We start from the raw sequence: 16,610 nt of genomic DNA, 5'->3' as shown, positions 1-16,610 counted from the left end.
TGTCGTTTAGCCTGTCTCCCATTAGTAGCACTGTATGTTGCGGGCCTCTTTGTGTCCGTCCCCCCTGTCCTTCCTATGTCCAATCTCATCTCCCCGGCTATGTCTCCTCTTATTACACTCAGCTTTTCAATACTGGAAACTGGCGTGGAGATTAACTGTGCATCTCCCAACCATCTCCCCAAACTTCCTAGTTTAAAGCTCTTTTGATAAGATGAGCCAGCCTCCCTCCCAGAAGTCTATTTCCTTCCCTACTCAGGTGAAGCCCATCCCGCGAGAACAGGTGTCTGTCCCCGAAAGCCTCCCAGTGGCCATACATCCCAAAGCCCTCCTTATAGCACCACTCCCTTAGCCAACTATTTATCCTCACAATCCTATCAGCCCTTTGCTGCCCTTCCCTCGGAACAGGCAGAATCCCACTAAAGATAACCTGAGCCTCTACCTCCTTGAGAGTCTTCCCCAGCCTGGCATAATCTCCCTTGATTCTCTCTAACGAGAACCTAGCCGTGTCATTTGTTCCTACATGAAGGATTATCAAGGGGTTCTTACCTGCTCCTTTTAGGATCCTTTTCAACCGCAGGTCCACATCGCGTATCTTTGCGCCCGGTAGACAGCACACCCTTCTGTTCTCCGGGTCCGCCCTGGTCACAGGCCTGTCCAATCTCCTCAGTAAAGAGTCTCCAATTACATACACCTGCCGTCGCCTGGCAACAGTGCGATCTAGTAATCTAGTCTCTGATCCCTCTAGTCCTGACCTGTGTCTATTCCTATCTTCTCTTATGCTCCCCGTTATGCCTTCCTCTATCCTCTGGTGACCCATAATTGGTGCTGTCTCCATCAACTCCTCCCCCCTCTCTCTCGGACTAGCCGCTCTTCTCTTCTTCCTCACCCTCCCAGCTTCAGTCACCACCTGCTGCCCCTCTACCTCGTTATCCAAACACTCAAACCTATTCCTGAGTTCTATTCCCCCCTCACTGGCCCTCCTTTTCCTTGGCCTGCTTCTCACAGTCACATGCTTCCACTTCCCTTGTTCTCCCCCTTCCATTCCCCTCTCCCTGTCATCTACTACTGCCTCCTTCTGCACCCTAGAGCCTTCCCCTTCAGCCCCGCCTTGCCTATCCTCCATCAGCTGCTCAAACCCCCGCCTAAACTCCACCAGGGTCTCTACCTGCATCTCCAGCCCCTTAACCTTTTCCTCCAGTAACACTATAAGGCGACACTTCATACACACATACCTTTGTTCCTGGTCTCCTGCTAGGACTATATACATACCACAGCTTCCACATGCAGCCATCTGCATTCTGTCTGCTGCTGCTGCTTGGCTCATGGCTGCTGCAGTCTCTGCCCACAGCACCTGGGGTAACAGAGCACACACCATACCCCGTGCCCTCCTGCCTCCCCCTTTACCTCCCCCTGCAAACTCCCTCTCAAACTCCCCTGTTAGCCGCCCTGTTTGCTGCCTCCGGTGCCGCTGCTATTCCCTCATTCAAGTCTCAGAGAAGGATACTTCCTTTGGCTCAGAGATCCTGAAAACTGTGGTACAGAGATCTTCCTCACACCCACCTCATTGATGAACGTTTCTTGGGACCAGCCCTCCAAGAAGAAAGGAAGGCTACTTGCTTTAGAGTAACTGTAATTCTTTGGCATGTGTGGTCCCTGTAAGTATGCATGACCCGCCATCCTTCCCCACTGCTTTGGCTATTTATTTGATTCATGGTAGAGTGGAACTGGAGATGCAGATGGTCAGCCCTGCCCCTTATGCCCTCAGTTTGGAGCATGAGGTGTAGGGTATAGGCATGGACCAGCAGACACTGCTATTGAAGAATTGCCGGTGCCATGCACACCAGAACACATGCACACCCATGGTGAATACCCATGGTGACCATGCATCTCAAAGAACTCCTGTCACTATATGTACGGTAAATGACTTTTCTTTTCCAGGGACAATGGAGGATGCACTGTAACCCTTCCCTCACCTCTGCCCCAGCTGTGGTGTCTTCATGCTGCTCCAACAGCTGCATGTTTGTGCTGGTGATGATCCTTGAAAAATGAGTGTGTGTGTGTGTAATGTTGCATGTGTCGAGTTGTCTACAGCACCCCTGAAATTGTGGTCTGTTAAGAGACAGGTTTTACAAACTATAAGAGCAGGAGAAAAGTTTTCATTACTAATTGTGTGTGAATACTCATAAAAACCCTTTAAAAATAGTCTGCTTGCAGTGTTTGCAACCTATATACTGAAATGTGTTAATGCATGAGACATAGATGTAACTGATGAACTATTAGAAAAAGTGACACTGAGTGGGTTATACTTATTGTCTAAGAATAGGAAGGCGCAGAAAGTAATCAAACTGCACAAATACTGAAAAGTAAATAGTGTCTTAAAATTCTTTCAATTTTAATAATTGAAGGTGCTGTCACTATTGTGTAAGAAAATGTAACAATTTTAACTTGTGTTCCTTAACTTTATTTAGCTTCTAAATATTGTTGAGGCTTCATCTTTTCTCAGATATTCAAGGTCAGAATGTGACTTGGTTAAATGTTATCTCAATAAAAATAGCACAACATGCTTTAAACCTTCAAAGCATGAATTAATGCTGTGAGATAGGTATTATTAGTATTATGATTATTATTATCACCATTTTTACAATTGGGGAAAGCTGAGCTGCAGAGTTCATCATCATCATTATGTTCCTATTACGCCTCTGGGTTTAGGGCAGTGACGAAGCTCCTCCACTCCTGTCTGTTTCTGGCAAGTCTTTCAATGGTTCCCCAGCTGTGCCCAAGGTTTTTCAGCTCGGTTTCCACAGCTCTTCGCCATGTTGTTTTCGGGCGGCCTCATTTTCGCTTGCCCTCAGGTGTCCATCTTATTGCTACTCTGGTATGGAATCAGTTTCCATCCGAAGCACATGACCGATCCATCTCCAACACCTCCTGGCAATGATGGTGCTCATATCCTTTTGGCTGCACTGTGTCAATAGATCTTGGTTTGAGATTGTTCTGGGCCAAAAGATACGGAGAATTTTTCTGAGGCAGGTTGTATGGAATGAAGACAGTCTGGACATGTCATACTTTCTCATTCCCCAGCATTATGCACTATAAAGTAGTGTTGAAAGTACATGATGATTTCCAGACTGTATTTACACTCCTGAAGGTGTTCCTGGCTTTATTGATTTTGTTCTGGATGTCCTGGCTTGTTCCACCATCCTGGTTGATGGTGCTGCCCAAGAATGTAAATGTTTCTACATTGGTGAGAACATAATCCTCTATCCGGACTGGTGATGGTGAGGCAATATTAAAGGTCATGATATCTGTCTTATTGCGATTGATTTTCGGTCCAATTTGCTGGCTGAATGCATTGAATCGAGTTGTTTTTTCTTGTATGTGGTGTTGGATATGTGATAGGAGAGCAACATCATTTGCAAAGTCCAGGTCTTCAAAGGATGAGAAGAGTGTCCATTTAATGCCTCTTGGCATGTCTTCTGTTGTACACCGCATTACCCAGTCGATGGCAATGTTGAAGAGGATTGCAGACATGACACACCCCTGACATACTCCGGTTTTGACTTAAAAACTGAGCTCACTGTGATCAACACTGCATGTAAAGTTGAAATAAAAGCTTTTGATGATGTTGATTATACGGAAAGGAATTCCATATGCCTGCAGAATGCGCCATAGGCAGGTCCTGTGAATGCTATCAAAAGCCTTCTCAAAGTCCATGAAATGTATGTAGAATTGCCGTTGCCATTCTAAGCACTGTTCTATTATGTTTCGTAGAGTGAAGATCTGGTCTGTGCATCCATGCCCTTTCCGAAAACCAGCTTGTTCTTTTCTGAGAACGCTATCAACTGCTTCTGATATATGCTGGACTATGATCTTATGCAGTACTTTGCTTGTCACAGATAAAAGTGTGATACCACACCAGTTATTACAATCACGGAGAGTTCCTGTCTTTGGTTTCTTCACTATAAACCCATTGGTCCACTCATCTGGCACTTTTTCCCTTTCCCAGACTGATGTAAATAGAGGGGATAGATGCTGCTAATTTAGGATTTACCTTGAACAATTCTGCATTCAAGTTATCCTTGCCAGGAGCTTTCTCATTTTTTTAAGGATTTGATGGGTTGAATGATCTCTTCCTTAGCTGGGGTGTCTGTGTTGATATCAAGTTCTTCTTCTGCCTCGTGGATGATTGCTTCCTCTTTAGGTAGCTCCCTGTTCAGCAATTCTTTGAAATGCTCTGTCCAGCGCATTTCTTGTTGTTAGTAGGTGTCCTTGTTTGTTCCTGATGAGTGTTTGTTGGTGTCTGCCGTTTACCACTGATAAGCCATGTCATTTTGTAGACGGTTCCTTGTTCACCACAAACAGCTGCATCCTCTGCTTGTGTTGCCAGATTATCAATATAATGCCATTTGTCCACTCTCACAAGGCATTTGACCTCCCGGTGTGCCTTGCTATACTGCTCGTGGTATTCATTCTTCAGGTTCTGGGATTTTGTGTCTAAAACTTTTTTCTTCAGGGCTCATCTGGTTTCTTTGGCATTCCCTGTGCTGGGTGTAATCCACTCCTTCCTTCTCTTCTGCCTGTAGCCTAGACAGGCTTCACTGCTCTGTTTATAAATTGCTGTTACTTTGTCCCACTTCTTGTTGATCTCCTCATCTGCATTCCCTCCTCTTCATCAAGGTCTGCAAGTGCTTGAAACCTTTTCTTTAACTGCAGAACGAAGGCTTTCTGTATTTCAAGGGACTTTAGCTTGTCAATATCATAACGTCTATGTCCCTTGTTTGGTGGACCCACACGTCTCAGTTTTAGCTTGATGGAGGCTGCCACAAGGTGGTGGTCGCTGCCAATATCTGCACCTCTTCTCACTTTCACATCTGACTGTCACCATTTGCTATTGATCATGATATGGTCAATCTGGTTCTTATTTCTGCCATTTGGAGAACACCATGTCAGGTTGTGAATTTCATGATGTTCAAATAGGGTTCCACCGATGACTGGGTCATTCATATTGCAGAAGTCAACAAGCCTTTCTCAGTTTTCATTCATTGTGCCACACCGATTCCCATTGCTCTGTCGTTGTTTCTGTTGTCCTTACCGACCTTGGCATTCAGGTCTCTCATGACAATAGTTGGGTCATAGCGTGGTACTCTAACTCCACCTGTAGTGTAAGGTAGAATTTGTCCTTTCCTTCTTCATCACTGTCATTTGTCGGAGCATAGCACTGAATCAGGGTGATATTATTATGTTTCCCTTTCAGTCTGGGTCTCATAAGTCTGCTGCTGATGAATTTCCATTCAAGCAGGGAATGCTCCACTCTCTTCTTCAAAAGGATGGCAACACCCTCATAGTGTTGTCCATCATCCCGTCCAGAAAACAGCAAAGTTTCTCCCGAGGCTGTTGTTAATCTTCCTGATCCCGTCCATCTCCTCTCACTGACACCCAGGATGTGTAAGCTGTAGCGTCTCATCTCTGCTGTGACCTGAGCTAACGTCCCTGTTTCGTACATTGTCCATACGTTCCAAAAAACAAGTTTGGTTTTTGTCTTGGTGTTGAGCACTTCAGTCTTCATGCCAGTGTCTTCCTTTCGGCTTTCACCACTGGCATTCATACAGGTCATTGACTCCTGAAGGCCATCGCACACAGTAATGGTCGATTTCTCCATCACGGTTTCCGTAACGTATTTTGTTTTTTACGGGACAGGTTGTTAACCCTGTGCCTAACCCCCAACCTGGAGGACCCGGGTATCTGTTTTGTCCGGCTCGTCCCCCACAGACCAATCCGGCATGTTTGAACCTCCCAGGAGCAAAAAGGCCCCACCGACACAGACTCTGGGGATCGTTAGAGCATGCAAGCTGCCCCGCCACGACAAAGCATGGACACTAGAGGACAAGAGCTGCAGAGTTATTTGCCATTTATCATCCAGTAAATTGCTACCAGCCAAGGTTAACTCAGGAGTTCATGGCTCTAAGTCCTATACTCAGGCATCTAAAGTTCATGAGTAATCCTGTGTTTAGGATATATTTATATTCAAGTAAGTCTGTTCAGAATATCTTCCTTAATTTCTATGAAACTTGCACTGGATTGTAAGGCTCTGAAATTGTATGTTATATGTGATCTTTTGCTGACATAATTTTGTTATGTCAGCAAAAGATTAATACTAACTAGACTGTCCTATTATTCTTTAAAAAGCTTTTAGCTCAGATTTTGTTTTAATTTCTTTCCACATAAAATCTACAGCTCCCTCTGAATCTTAAATTTGAACTAAATTTAAAGAGAATACAAAATGAACACAAGGAAGGCCACCACTAATTCTTAGAAGCTACAAGACTTGCTTCCTTATCTGTTTGAACAGACAAATTTAACAGTGAAATTGTTCGTTCTGTGCTTAGACGTTCTTTTGCTTCTATTTCCCTGTAAAATGAGATGTTTATATTGCCTCTCTGGTACTAGGAAGATGTAAAGAGGGTTGTTGCTATGGCTTAGCCATTGTGTCGATACCACTCTGCTCATTTATTAAGGAAATAACACAGACAGGTTAAACAAACTAATTCTGTTAGCTCCACTGTTTGCTGTTTACCTGAATAGATCTGCTGAACCTACAGTCCTTTCTGTGTAACTAGCCCTGATGATTATTTATCTCATTCATTATTATCAGGTCCACTAGGGAAAAAAAACAGGGGTGTGGCATGCCTATTATAGAAAAACATAAGAATATCTCTGACTGCTGTGGGAAACTGTAATGTGTATAGAGACTGGCACTAGGTGCCAAACCACAATAGCCCAGGAAACCCTGCAGCCCCTGGGTTTTGCGGCACATTTTTCCCCTGTAGACAATACCGCAGAATCAAAGAAGTTTGACACTTTTTATTATTTTTCTGTCCTCATTATAATTTAGAGTCCCTCTCAATTTAGTCATCTGAAAATTTTATTAACATACTGAATGCATTTTTCCAGCTCACAGGTAGCAATCTTTATGGTAACCCATTAGACACTGCTTCCTATATTTTGCCTATTATTACTAATTTTTACTGCTTATATTATACCTAGTATGGTTCATATCGTGTTTTGGGGAGTGACTGGGGTTAAAACCGTAGAAATAGAAGAGTTTAGAATTACTTTTTTCCCAAAAGTTTTAGATGAGTGAATTATCAGTGAAATTAAAATTAAGTCAAATCATTTCCTTTACTGTATAATTCAATTAGAAAAATGCAATGGCATATTGTGTTTTATAGAAGTCTGCTTCCAAATAAACCTGAGGTCAGGAGCGATCAATATTTATAACCCATTTGTAATTTTCAGTAAACAGACAGCCCCACATCAGACAATGCAGGGAAAAAAAATTGAGTTGCCCTGAAGTGTGTGTCATAGATATAACTTGGCAGATATTAAGAGGAATTGGATCTTAATAAAGAAGGCCAGCCTACCATTTTTTACAGATTATCTGTAGGGCAGATCATTGGTGCCAGCTCTGTTATCTCAGTTTCCATAATGGGATAAAGAACATGGTTTTCCTTAATGAAGTCCTTATTTATGTAGATCAGGAGAGGGTTTTGCAGAAATGGGATTAATTATATTCCTTAAGTGGGTGGGTTTGGTTTTTAAAAGGTTCTGGCAGCATCAGGCATATCAGTATCCTGCATTATATTTTTTAAATGCCCTTTCAGTTACCATCAATGTTTGTTTTTTTGTTTCTTTCTGTAGATTCTGGGATTTTTCCAAGCCTAACCCCTTGCTGGAGACTGTGGAGCATCATACAGAGTTTACATGTGGACTAGATTTAAGCCTTCACAACCATGGTCAGGTAACAGATTAGATGATTTTATGTTTCACTTGTCTATTACAGCCAATACAATCACAGCTGAATTGCAGACTCCATCATGAGCAGCAGCCATCCGTTTGTAGAATGCCTCGGGCAAAGGATCTGGCTGAATGCAGGTTAAAATAAAACACATGTAGTTCCATTTTTATTTGAGAAATTATTACTTGTCTGTGAATGGGGGCCTGGGAAGAAGTTGCAAAAGCAGACAGAGTTGAAATCCATATTGATTGCAGGTGGAAGCAAAAATTACTTTGATTTGGTAACGAGAGTACTTGAGAAGGTGCCAAGTTCAGATCTAGGGTTCAGATCTGCTTAGAGATGGGCCAATCATTAAATATTAGAATACTAGAACTGAACTTCTCCAGAGTTCAAGAATGCTTGGATGTTGCCTTTTGCTTTAAGCCCACCTCTAGAGGAGACCAAATACATTATTTTAATTATAGAAATCCCAAACTTTAATGTCCTGGGGGATGAGATTTAGTAAATCAAGGCTAATCATTTGAGTATTGATTGTCCTGGGATTACTTGAGTCTACATCTGTGTAATAGTTTAGCAGCTAGAGTAAAGCCAAGTAAATTCACCCTTTGGCAGTGGATAATATATACATACGGATGGCATTACATTGAACTGCTCCTGAGTTTGTGCAACAGAAAAAGGGAAGTGATGGCTTATAGGTGACTCATATGCTTTGTATGTATTTGGTTTTAATCTATCGTGTGACATCCAGCTGTCATAGCAGTGAGTGCTGAAATAAAGAAATATGTATAATGAAGTCAAAATATGACTAAGAAGTAATTGAAATAAATCTTTGAAATGCACATGCAGAGAATCTCAGTGGCTTCCAGTTTGACTATCTGTTGCCTCTCGCTAGCTTCCATTTTGAGCCTTTTCTTAATAATCTAAAGATTTGGAATGTGTATCTAAGAGCAATACTATTAGTACATTTGTAGTTGTTTAAGCCAAGAGAGTGGGTGAGCTGTAGTGCAAATTGTATGAATCAGTTTGCTTTGTCAGAAACATTAAGGATACAGGGTTTATTTAACCAGACATGATTGGATTTTTTTACCCCCAGGTTGTATTTAGATCTCTCAGTGCTGAAATAATTGAAACCTGATTCTGTTTACTGTACAGCTGAGGCAGGTACAGCATGTTGCCTACCGTGCACAAATCAAATCAAAATGGTATTCTGATATATAATAAACATTATTTCTCCCAATATCCAAAATATGCTAGACCAAACAGTGAGCTGTTATTACCCTGTACAGATGTCTAGGTCATCTAACTTCAAATAACTTTTTTAGATCATAGTAGGGGAAGGCTCATGGTAATTGAGAGAAATATGCAAGATGAACAAATAGAATTCCCCCTTAGGCTCAGACTACACCAGGTTTTTACTTTTTGTTTACAAACTGTGTTTAAACATCCCTCCAACTAAAACAGCTTCTGACATGGTGTGGGCAGCTAGTGTCAGGGTAGGTCTACACTCAAGAAACTGCGCCGCTGCAGCATTTGCCGGCGGCGTAGTTAATCCACCTCTGCGAGAGGCGGTAGCTATATTGATGGGAGAAGCCCTTCCATGGACAATGATGTAGTGATATCTGTGTATGTTTGTAGCATAGACCTGGCCTCAGTGAGGCCAAATGGTTTTAAATGTTTAAAAACCCATGAAAAGATTGGGTAGGGACTTTTATTATAGGGCCTCTTTCCCATACAATACTGTCCTTCCCTAGTTTTTTTTCTGCTCATAGTCCTAGGGCTCTTTTGAGGCTCACCTGGGTATATATTTAGACACCACTTAAAGGAAAGTGTCCTTTAGACTTGAATTCAGACTACAGCGTGGAATCACCTATGGCTGTTCCAAAACTCAACAAAAACATAGTAGCAAATTGAGTGGCTGTGTCATTTGTCTATACAGAGTTCAATGGGTTTGGCTTCAGAGGAGGCCTTCTGGCATATTCTATTCTAGAGTGGGACTTCATTGTTGAATACCCGTGTACGGGGTGAATTTCACCTATAATGAATAGTAGTACTATACATAATGGAAATAAGGCACATGCTCCAACCATATCATGTTCCAACTCATATCATATGGTCCCTCTCTTCTTCTTTGGTTGATTTTTGTATTGTGATAGCTCTTAGGAGCTCTTGTGATGAACCACGATCCCATTGTGCAAGGTGCTATACAAAAACAGACCGAAAAGACAGTGGTGAGCCCATCTGAACTAGCTAAGGGATGTGCCAAATGTCATTTTGTTGGGGTAGATTGTGCCAAGGCAGTTGAACAGTTGAGCTTGGAGCAGGTTATATCAACTAACAGGGGAGGTTCACACTATGTAAGCCTTTCAAAGAAGTAGCTGTTGCCACCAGGGAAGTAATCTTAAAACTTGTTAGGGGGCAGCTTGAGTGAAAATCAACAACATTTTGTGTTTTGCAATTTGAGCGGGACGCTGCGATCGTGAATTAGTGTTTAATCAGCTCTTATTTGTGTGACTCAGAAAATAGCCACAAATAGCCAAATTTAAAAATACAGCTACATTGAACATCCAATTCATCTTGTCATGACACTGAAATTATTTCTACAGGAGTATGAAGAAATAAGAGGAATATTACTTTGCATATCATAAATTGCATGAAATTGTGGACTTTTGTTGTTCTAAAGCTGCCTAATGCTCAAGGCAAACATGAGAAAAATGAAAGCCCTGGATTTGTTTGAAAGCCTTTCTTCATTTCTGTGCCTACTTATCAGGTCCGCTCTGCACACCACAGAGAGCACCCGGTGCTGTGTGTAAATGAACCCTTTCTATTGAGCAGGTTCTTTCTTTGGCGGCTGTCTGAGAACAGGATGAGGATTTTAAAAGGGTTTTGGGGGGAATCCCTTCAGCTTCTCTTTACTGGATCTGTGAACTATGAGCTGCAATTAGTTTCCAAAATTGCTGTCCTGTGTGATTTTTAAAAGAACAATGGTGGTAACCATTTTCAAGCACTGATTACAGGAAGAATGTGTTAAACATATTTGACAGCAACGTATCAAATCAGAACAGGCCGTTTACAATGTACAGTGCTGAAAAGTACAACCTGGGGTTTAAAAATGAATATGAAGAGGAATAAAAACACAATACTCCAGTTTGATTTGTCATCTAAATGCAGGATCAGGCCTGGAATTTAAAATAGCTTGCATGCAACAGGGCGCACCGTGTATATGCTTGATTTGCATACTTGTTTATTATGGTGGCATGAATAATCATTGCAATTCTGTATACAAAAGGATAGATGTCAAGTGGCTACTTGTACTGACAATTATGCATTTGTGCAATTCTAAGAGGTGTGGGAGCCAGATTCTCTTGTTTACTCCAGACCTTTTGTGCTGTTGCTGCTGCATTTCCACAGTTTTGGATTTCCCCGACATAGGTCAGGTGACACAGATCTGGTTCCTCTTCCACCCACTCAGTACCTGACATAAGGAGTGTATCAAGATTGAGAGATACATGGTCAGAGTGCTGCTGTGCTCCAGCTAGAATGTGGCTGCTTAAAAGTCATAGCTAGCTTATGTTGATTATGCTTAGAGGTCTGGCGAAGAATCTGGGCTTGGGTCTGAAAACCTTTCAGCTGAATGGGGACACTGTTGATCACGTGACACAGAGTAGCGGTTTTTCCTGGTGTTCATTTTCTTTCCTTCATCCCTCAGGCTGTTGTGCACTATACTACACACCAGCTGGCTGCATAGGTGCCGCCCTCCTCTCCAGAAAAGGGCTTGTATTTCAGTGGGATTGTTTGCTTATAATTTGTGAAGTGCTCTGGGCTCCTGCATAAAGGGCACTATACAAATAATATTCTGTAAATGTCTTCTAAATTGTGGGACTTGAGGTGCAATATTTAATTAAAAAAAAATCAGAACAAATTAGAACATTTGTGGAAGTGACATTGTCAGGTTAAAACAAGCAGGCCCAAGTCATGACGGCGAAAAGGCATGTGACAGCAGGGTGCAAAGGGAGCAGCAAGGTCAGAGGAATGGGCATATGAAATGGGAAGCAGGTAGATATGAGAACTGGAGATATAGAATAGTATTTTTTTAAGCATTTATGAAAATGTTACCCATATTCACGTGGTGAATTGTGGGTGCTTCTAGGAGGTTGAATTTCATATGGAAAGAGAGTCAATGAAGGGGTCAGAGAGGAACTGGCATGGTCAGAGTGGCACAGAGAAGTTCTGATCCATTTTAAAAGGAGTCTTCGAAGAAAAGGAGAACCCTCCCTATCCCCTGTGCAAATACTCCCTTTGTCATCTCTATCAGATGGAGGAAGGCTCAGCCACCACCAAGTTTCTCCCCTTTGTCAATGAGAGAATGGATGGAAAAGCCCTCTGCCAAATATAGCTATCTATAATACACAATCCAGGGTATCTTTGTCTCTGTGTGTGTTATATGTGTCTTACTCTAATCTCTCTTCTCCAAAGAATGATTGGTTTTTGAGGCAGGCTACAAAATTACTCCCTTTGCACTGGCCTATATGTAAGGTGGGCTCCATTGTAGCTAGAGAGTGAATATCCAGCCTGAGCTTTGTAATAGTTTCTGTAGAAGGTGGGGTCCATGTAGCTTGTTAGGATTGCCACGCTGTTTTTTGTTTTTAAACTCCTGCAACTTTCTGTGGATGCGCATGCAGCTTGATGGTCAATTCCTCACTATGAAAAGACACCTGCTTATTTTGTTCTGTCTTTCACTGGCAACGATATCTGAATGATGCTTACTGTCGGGCATAAGGCAGTTTAATGTATGTGATGGTGATACAGTTATTTGCTGTCTTAGATGGCACTGACTCTCTGCAATAAGAGCATATAATAGTTTCCCTCAAACATTGCCCTGTATCTGTATAGTTATAAGGATTTCAAGGTCCCTGTAAATTCCACCATAAATGCAGTTTTATTGATAACTTCACTGAGGAACAACCCCAAAATGTAGGTCAGTACCCCGCACTGGCAACGAATAAAGGCCATTGGAGGCTGTAAGTCTCACCTTTTTGCTCACTGTGTCATGGATGACATAGAGTAGAGGTTTTCCCTGGTGTCCATTTCCTTTCCTCCATCCCCCAGACTGTTGTGTAGGTACAAGTTGTCTGAATGGGTTACTCCCTCCACTCCAAAGCGTATTTCCGTGGGATTGTTTGCAAGTGGCCTCCCTACCAGCCACTCAGAATGGTTCAAGCCACTAAGCCACGTTCAAGTGTTTCAGTACTTATGGATGGCTGAATAATGGCTCTTTTGTAGAAAGAAGGTCATTTTTTTAGGACCAAATATGAATTTAAATGGTGTCTTCAGTGGAGATGCTGTATTAGGTGTTCTGTTTGTATTTACACGAATCCTACTCTAGTCAGAGGCATTAACTAACTGTTGTAAAGCTGGAATTGTGTATTGTGGAAATTTTACTGGAAGATGCATAAACTTCCTTTGCTCCTTTTTTTTCGTTTGGTTGGTTTTGGGGTATTTTTGTGTCTTGTTTGTTCTTTCTTTGTACACATAAGTTATGGAATTTAGATGTTCCACATGACTGTTGAAGCTATCATGCCCCTAGAACAGGGGTGGGCAAACTTTGTGGCCCAAGGGCCACATCTGGGTATGGAAATTATATGGCGGGCCACGAATGCTCATGAAATTGGGGGTTGGGGTGGGGGGGTGAGGGCTGCAGCTGGCATGGTGGGCTCTGGGGTGCAGGAGGGTGGGACTGGGGGGTTCAGAGGGCGGGAGGGGGATCAGGGCAGGGGCTTGGGGCACTGGAGGGGGTCGGGGCGCAGGCTCTGGACGGTGCTTACCTCAAGCAGCTCCTGGAAGCAGTGGCATGTCCCTCCTCCAGCTCCTATGCGGAGGCGCGGCCAGGCAGCTCTGCGCACCGCCCCGTCGGCAGGCTCCACTCCTGCAGCTCTCATCGGCCTTGGTTCCCGGCCAATGGGAGCTGCAGGGATGGCGCTTGGTGCTGGGGCAGCGTGCGGAGCCCCCTGGCTGCCCCTACACATAGGAGCTGGAGGTGGGACATGCTGCTGCTACTTCCAGGAGCTGTGCAGAGCAGGGCAAGCCCTAGATCCTGCTCCCCGGCAGGAGCTAGAGGGCTGGAATAAACGTCTGAAGGGCCAGATGCGGGTCCTGGGCTGTAGTTTGCCCACCCCTGGCCTAGAAACATTTCACTGACTATAGCTTTCCTCCATCTTATGGCCGTTCTCAGCCACTTCTTTATACCTCTCAAGGCATTCCAGGTAAAGTTTTACAGTTTGAAATTCCTTGAGAGAAAAAGATCCCATTTTTTGTTTTAATTTGTGCATGGATTTCTTGGCTGGCTTTCTTAGTTGTTATGAATGTTATTGATGAATCCCTTTGTAGGCCTTTGCAAACATCCCTTTTGTTTGGGTAAAATTCATCCTTGTGCATAAGGAACCAGTGCAAGCCAAGACCTTATGTGCAACTTGCCCCCCCACCTACACACCAGGCTGCAAAAATGAGACTTAAGTGGTACATAGGCCTTGAGCTGGCCCTCTGACAAAGGTAAATTTCACCCTTTGTCATTTCCTATTTTTAAAAATTCTTGGTACACCGCTACCTCGATATAACACGAATTTGGGTATAACGCGGTAATGTAGTGCTCTGGGGGGGGAGGAGCTGCGCACTCCGGTGCATCAAAGCAAGTTCAATATAACACGGTTTCACCTATAGCAGGGTAAGATTTTTTGGCTCCCGAGGACAGCATTATATCGAGGTAGAGGTGTATTTTTAAACTGTCCCAGTATAGGTAGTCTTTCACCTGTGAAGTGGAAGGGTTAATATCAGCACATTAGACCTGAGTTTTGTGAAAACTATAGTTGCTACAGCCATAATAAAGTTCTGTGAAAGCTATAATGTCACTATACTGGAACGGACTATCATATCAGCAGTCAAATATTTTCATCTCTTTGATTTTAAAGTGTTATGAAAAGTGACTTCACGGATCACCTTCTTCTTCAACAGATTTTTCACCTTGTATGTGTGTTCAGAGTCATCTGATTTAGTGACTTAAAAGCGCTGACTGCTTTTTACTTTGGTTAACCATGCTGAGCCAACACAGCAGAGAGTAAACTGGCTTCTGATTCTTTAGCAAAACTGTTTGCTTAGTGCCAGTGAGTTATACCTGTGCAACTCGATGGAAGACAAACAGGGTTTCATGAAGAGAATATTTGGCCTGTACCACTGTTAATTACTGGTGATTATTTAAAAAAAAAAATGAAACCTTACTTGACTCTTAGATACAAAGATTGAGATTGCAGGGCTGGTGTTTAGGAAGCATGTTGTTTTGCTTGTAAACTGAATATATTTCATATGGAGTCACTGAGAAACAATAAACACGGAATCCCAACAGTGCCACTTTTAGAGTGTCATATGTCAGCACAGAATGGCAAATTAAAGTTTGGATTAAACCTTTCCACAACACTGCATTGATTTTTATCAGCAACTAAAGGATGGACTTGGTGTTCTTTAAAATAGCTCTTTAAAGATTCCTTTCTTTAAGCTATCTAACTTTGCAAGAGTGCATCCATTGCTGAAAATAGTTTTGAAAGCCCTCTGCACTTCACTGCCAGACTTGTCTTTCAGACCTGCAACTCAGGCAAATTTAGACAGCATATCCTTCACTAGTAAGATGTAATAACTGTTGTGCTTAGAGGATTGTTTCAAGTCTACAAAATCAGCTCCCTGTTACATATTCTATATCAGATCAACAAAACAACAGCCTTCTATCTTTTGAAATGGATCCTAGCCAGTTTGTATAATGTTCCAGAGACTTGATCATGAAGCTAGTCAGTTTCTGTTTTCAGCTCAGTGCTTTGTGACACTTTTTAATAGTCTGAAAAACAGGAGCAATGCCCCCTCCAAATCTCTTCCCTTCTTGGGAGAGTAATACATTTCTTTAGCAATGTCTGGGACATTGCTATTTCTGGTCAGTATCTATAATTTGAATCCAGATCTATGTAAGAACTTCTGGCCAGTTTTTAATTCCGTATTCATCACAAATGATTATACAAATTAGAAACAATGTGTAGTTTGAAAAATACCACACACAAATTCGAATGCTTGCAAATGAATTTTTTTTATTTTTATTTTTTTACAAAATTACAATATGCACCTCTCAATTTATGCATGAGGGTAGGGCTCAGTTACAGTTCATCTCTGATGCCTCTTGACCAAGAGTAGGGTCACAGTAATGCTTGGGGCTTTCTAATCCAAGATGGAACCCCTTGTTATTTTAAACCAACAGATCCATACCTCAAACCCAGCAGGTTAAGAGCATGGGGGAGAGGGTTAGTGCCACATGGCAAGGAACTCCCTGGTACGTAGCAGTGACTTTCAGTTTGCCTTACCAGCCCAGTGTACTCCAACTCACTGTTATCATAACCTGCATCTCAAATGGGTCATGTGAAGTATTGTATGTGAACTGGTGGCACACAGTGAAATTTATGTTTTAATGTTGTGTGAGGAATTATGGATACTCACTAATATTGTGCTTTAAAGTCTGACCAAAGAAAGGGAGAAAAAACGGTTTTCTCTCAGACAGGAGGGAAGACAGCTATCTACCTGTCTCCAGTGCAAATTAAGTCTGGTGGAATCAAAACAATGGAAGTCATACAAATCAGCAAGGGGATAGGAAGTCAAGGGGATGAGAAGAACAGCATGAGGTCTTCCTATGTCTGGGGACAAAACAACAAGTTTAGGAAGATATAAGAAGAGAGAAGAAGCTATCTCTGCATCCATCATTGGACAGACACTAGGGGCCAAAGCTCTTGCA

The 16,610-nt window shown here is 42.5% G+C and overlaps 1 protein-coding gene across 1 annotated transcript in view; it reads left to right on the top strand.

Annotated features, from left to right (window-relative positions):
• Positions 1 to 16,610, top strand: part of PEX7 (peroxisomal biogenesis factor 7) — an 88,344-nt gene that overhangs the window by 58,003 nt on the left and 13,731 nt on the right. Inside the window, exon 9 of the mRNA XM_054023196.1 lies at positions 7,699 to 7,798. Coding sequence (XP_053879171.1) covers positions 7,699 to 7,798 — 100 coding nt within the window. The remainder of the gene's footprint in view (positions 1 to 7,698; positions 7,799 to 16,610) is intronic.

The sequence above is a fragment of the Malaclemys terrapin genome, chromosome 3 (assembly GCF_027887155.1).
Source record: "Malaclemys terrapin pileata isolate rMalTer1 chromosome 3, rMalTer1.hap1, whole genome shotgun sequence".
NCBI classification, from domain to species: domain Eukaryota; kingdom Metazoa; phylum Chordata; order Testudines; family Emydidae; genus Malaclemys; species Malaclemys terrapin.
The sequence above is the reverse complement of the archived record's forward strand: the minus strand, read 5'-3'. Positions and strand labels throughout refer to the sequence as shown.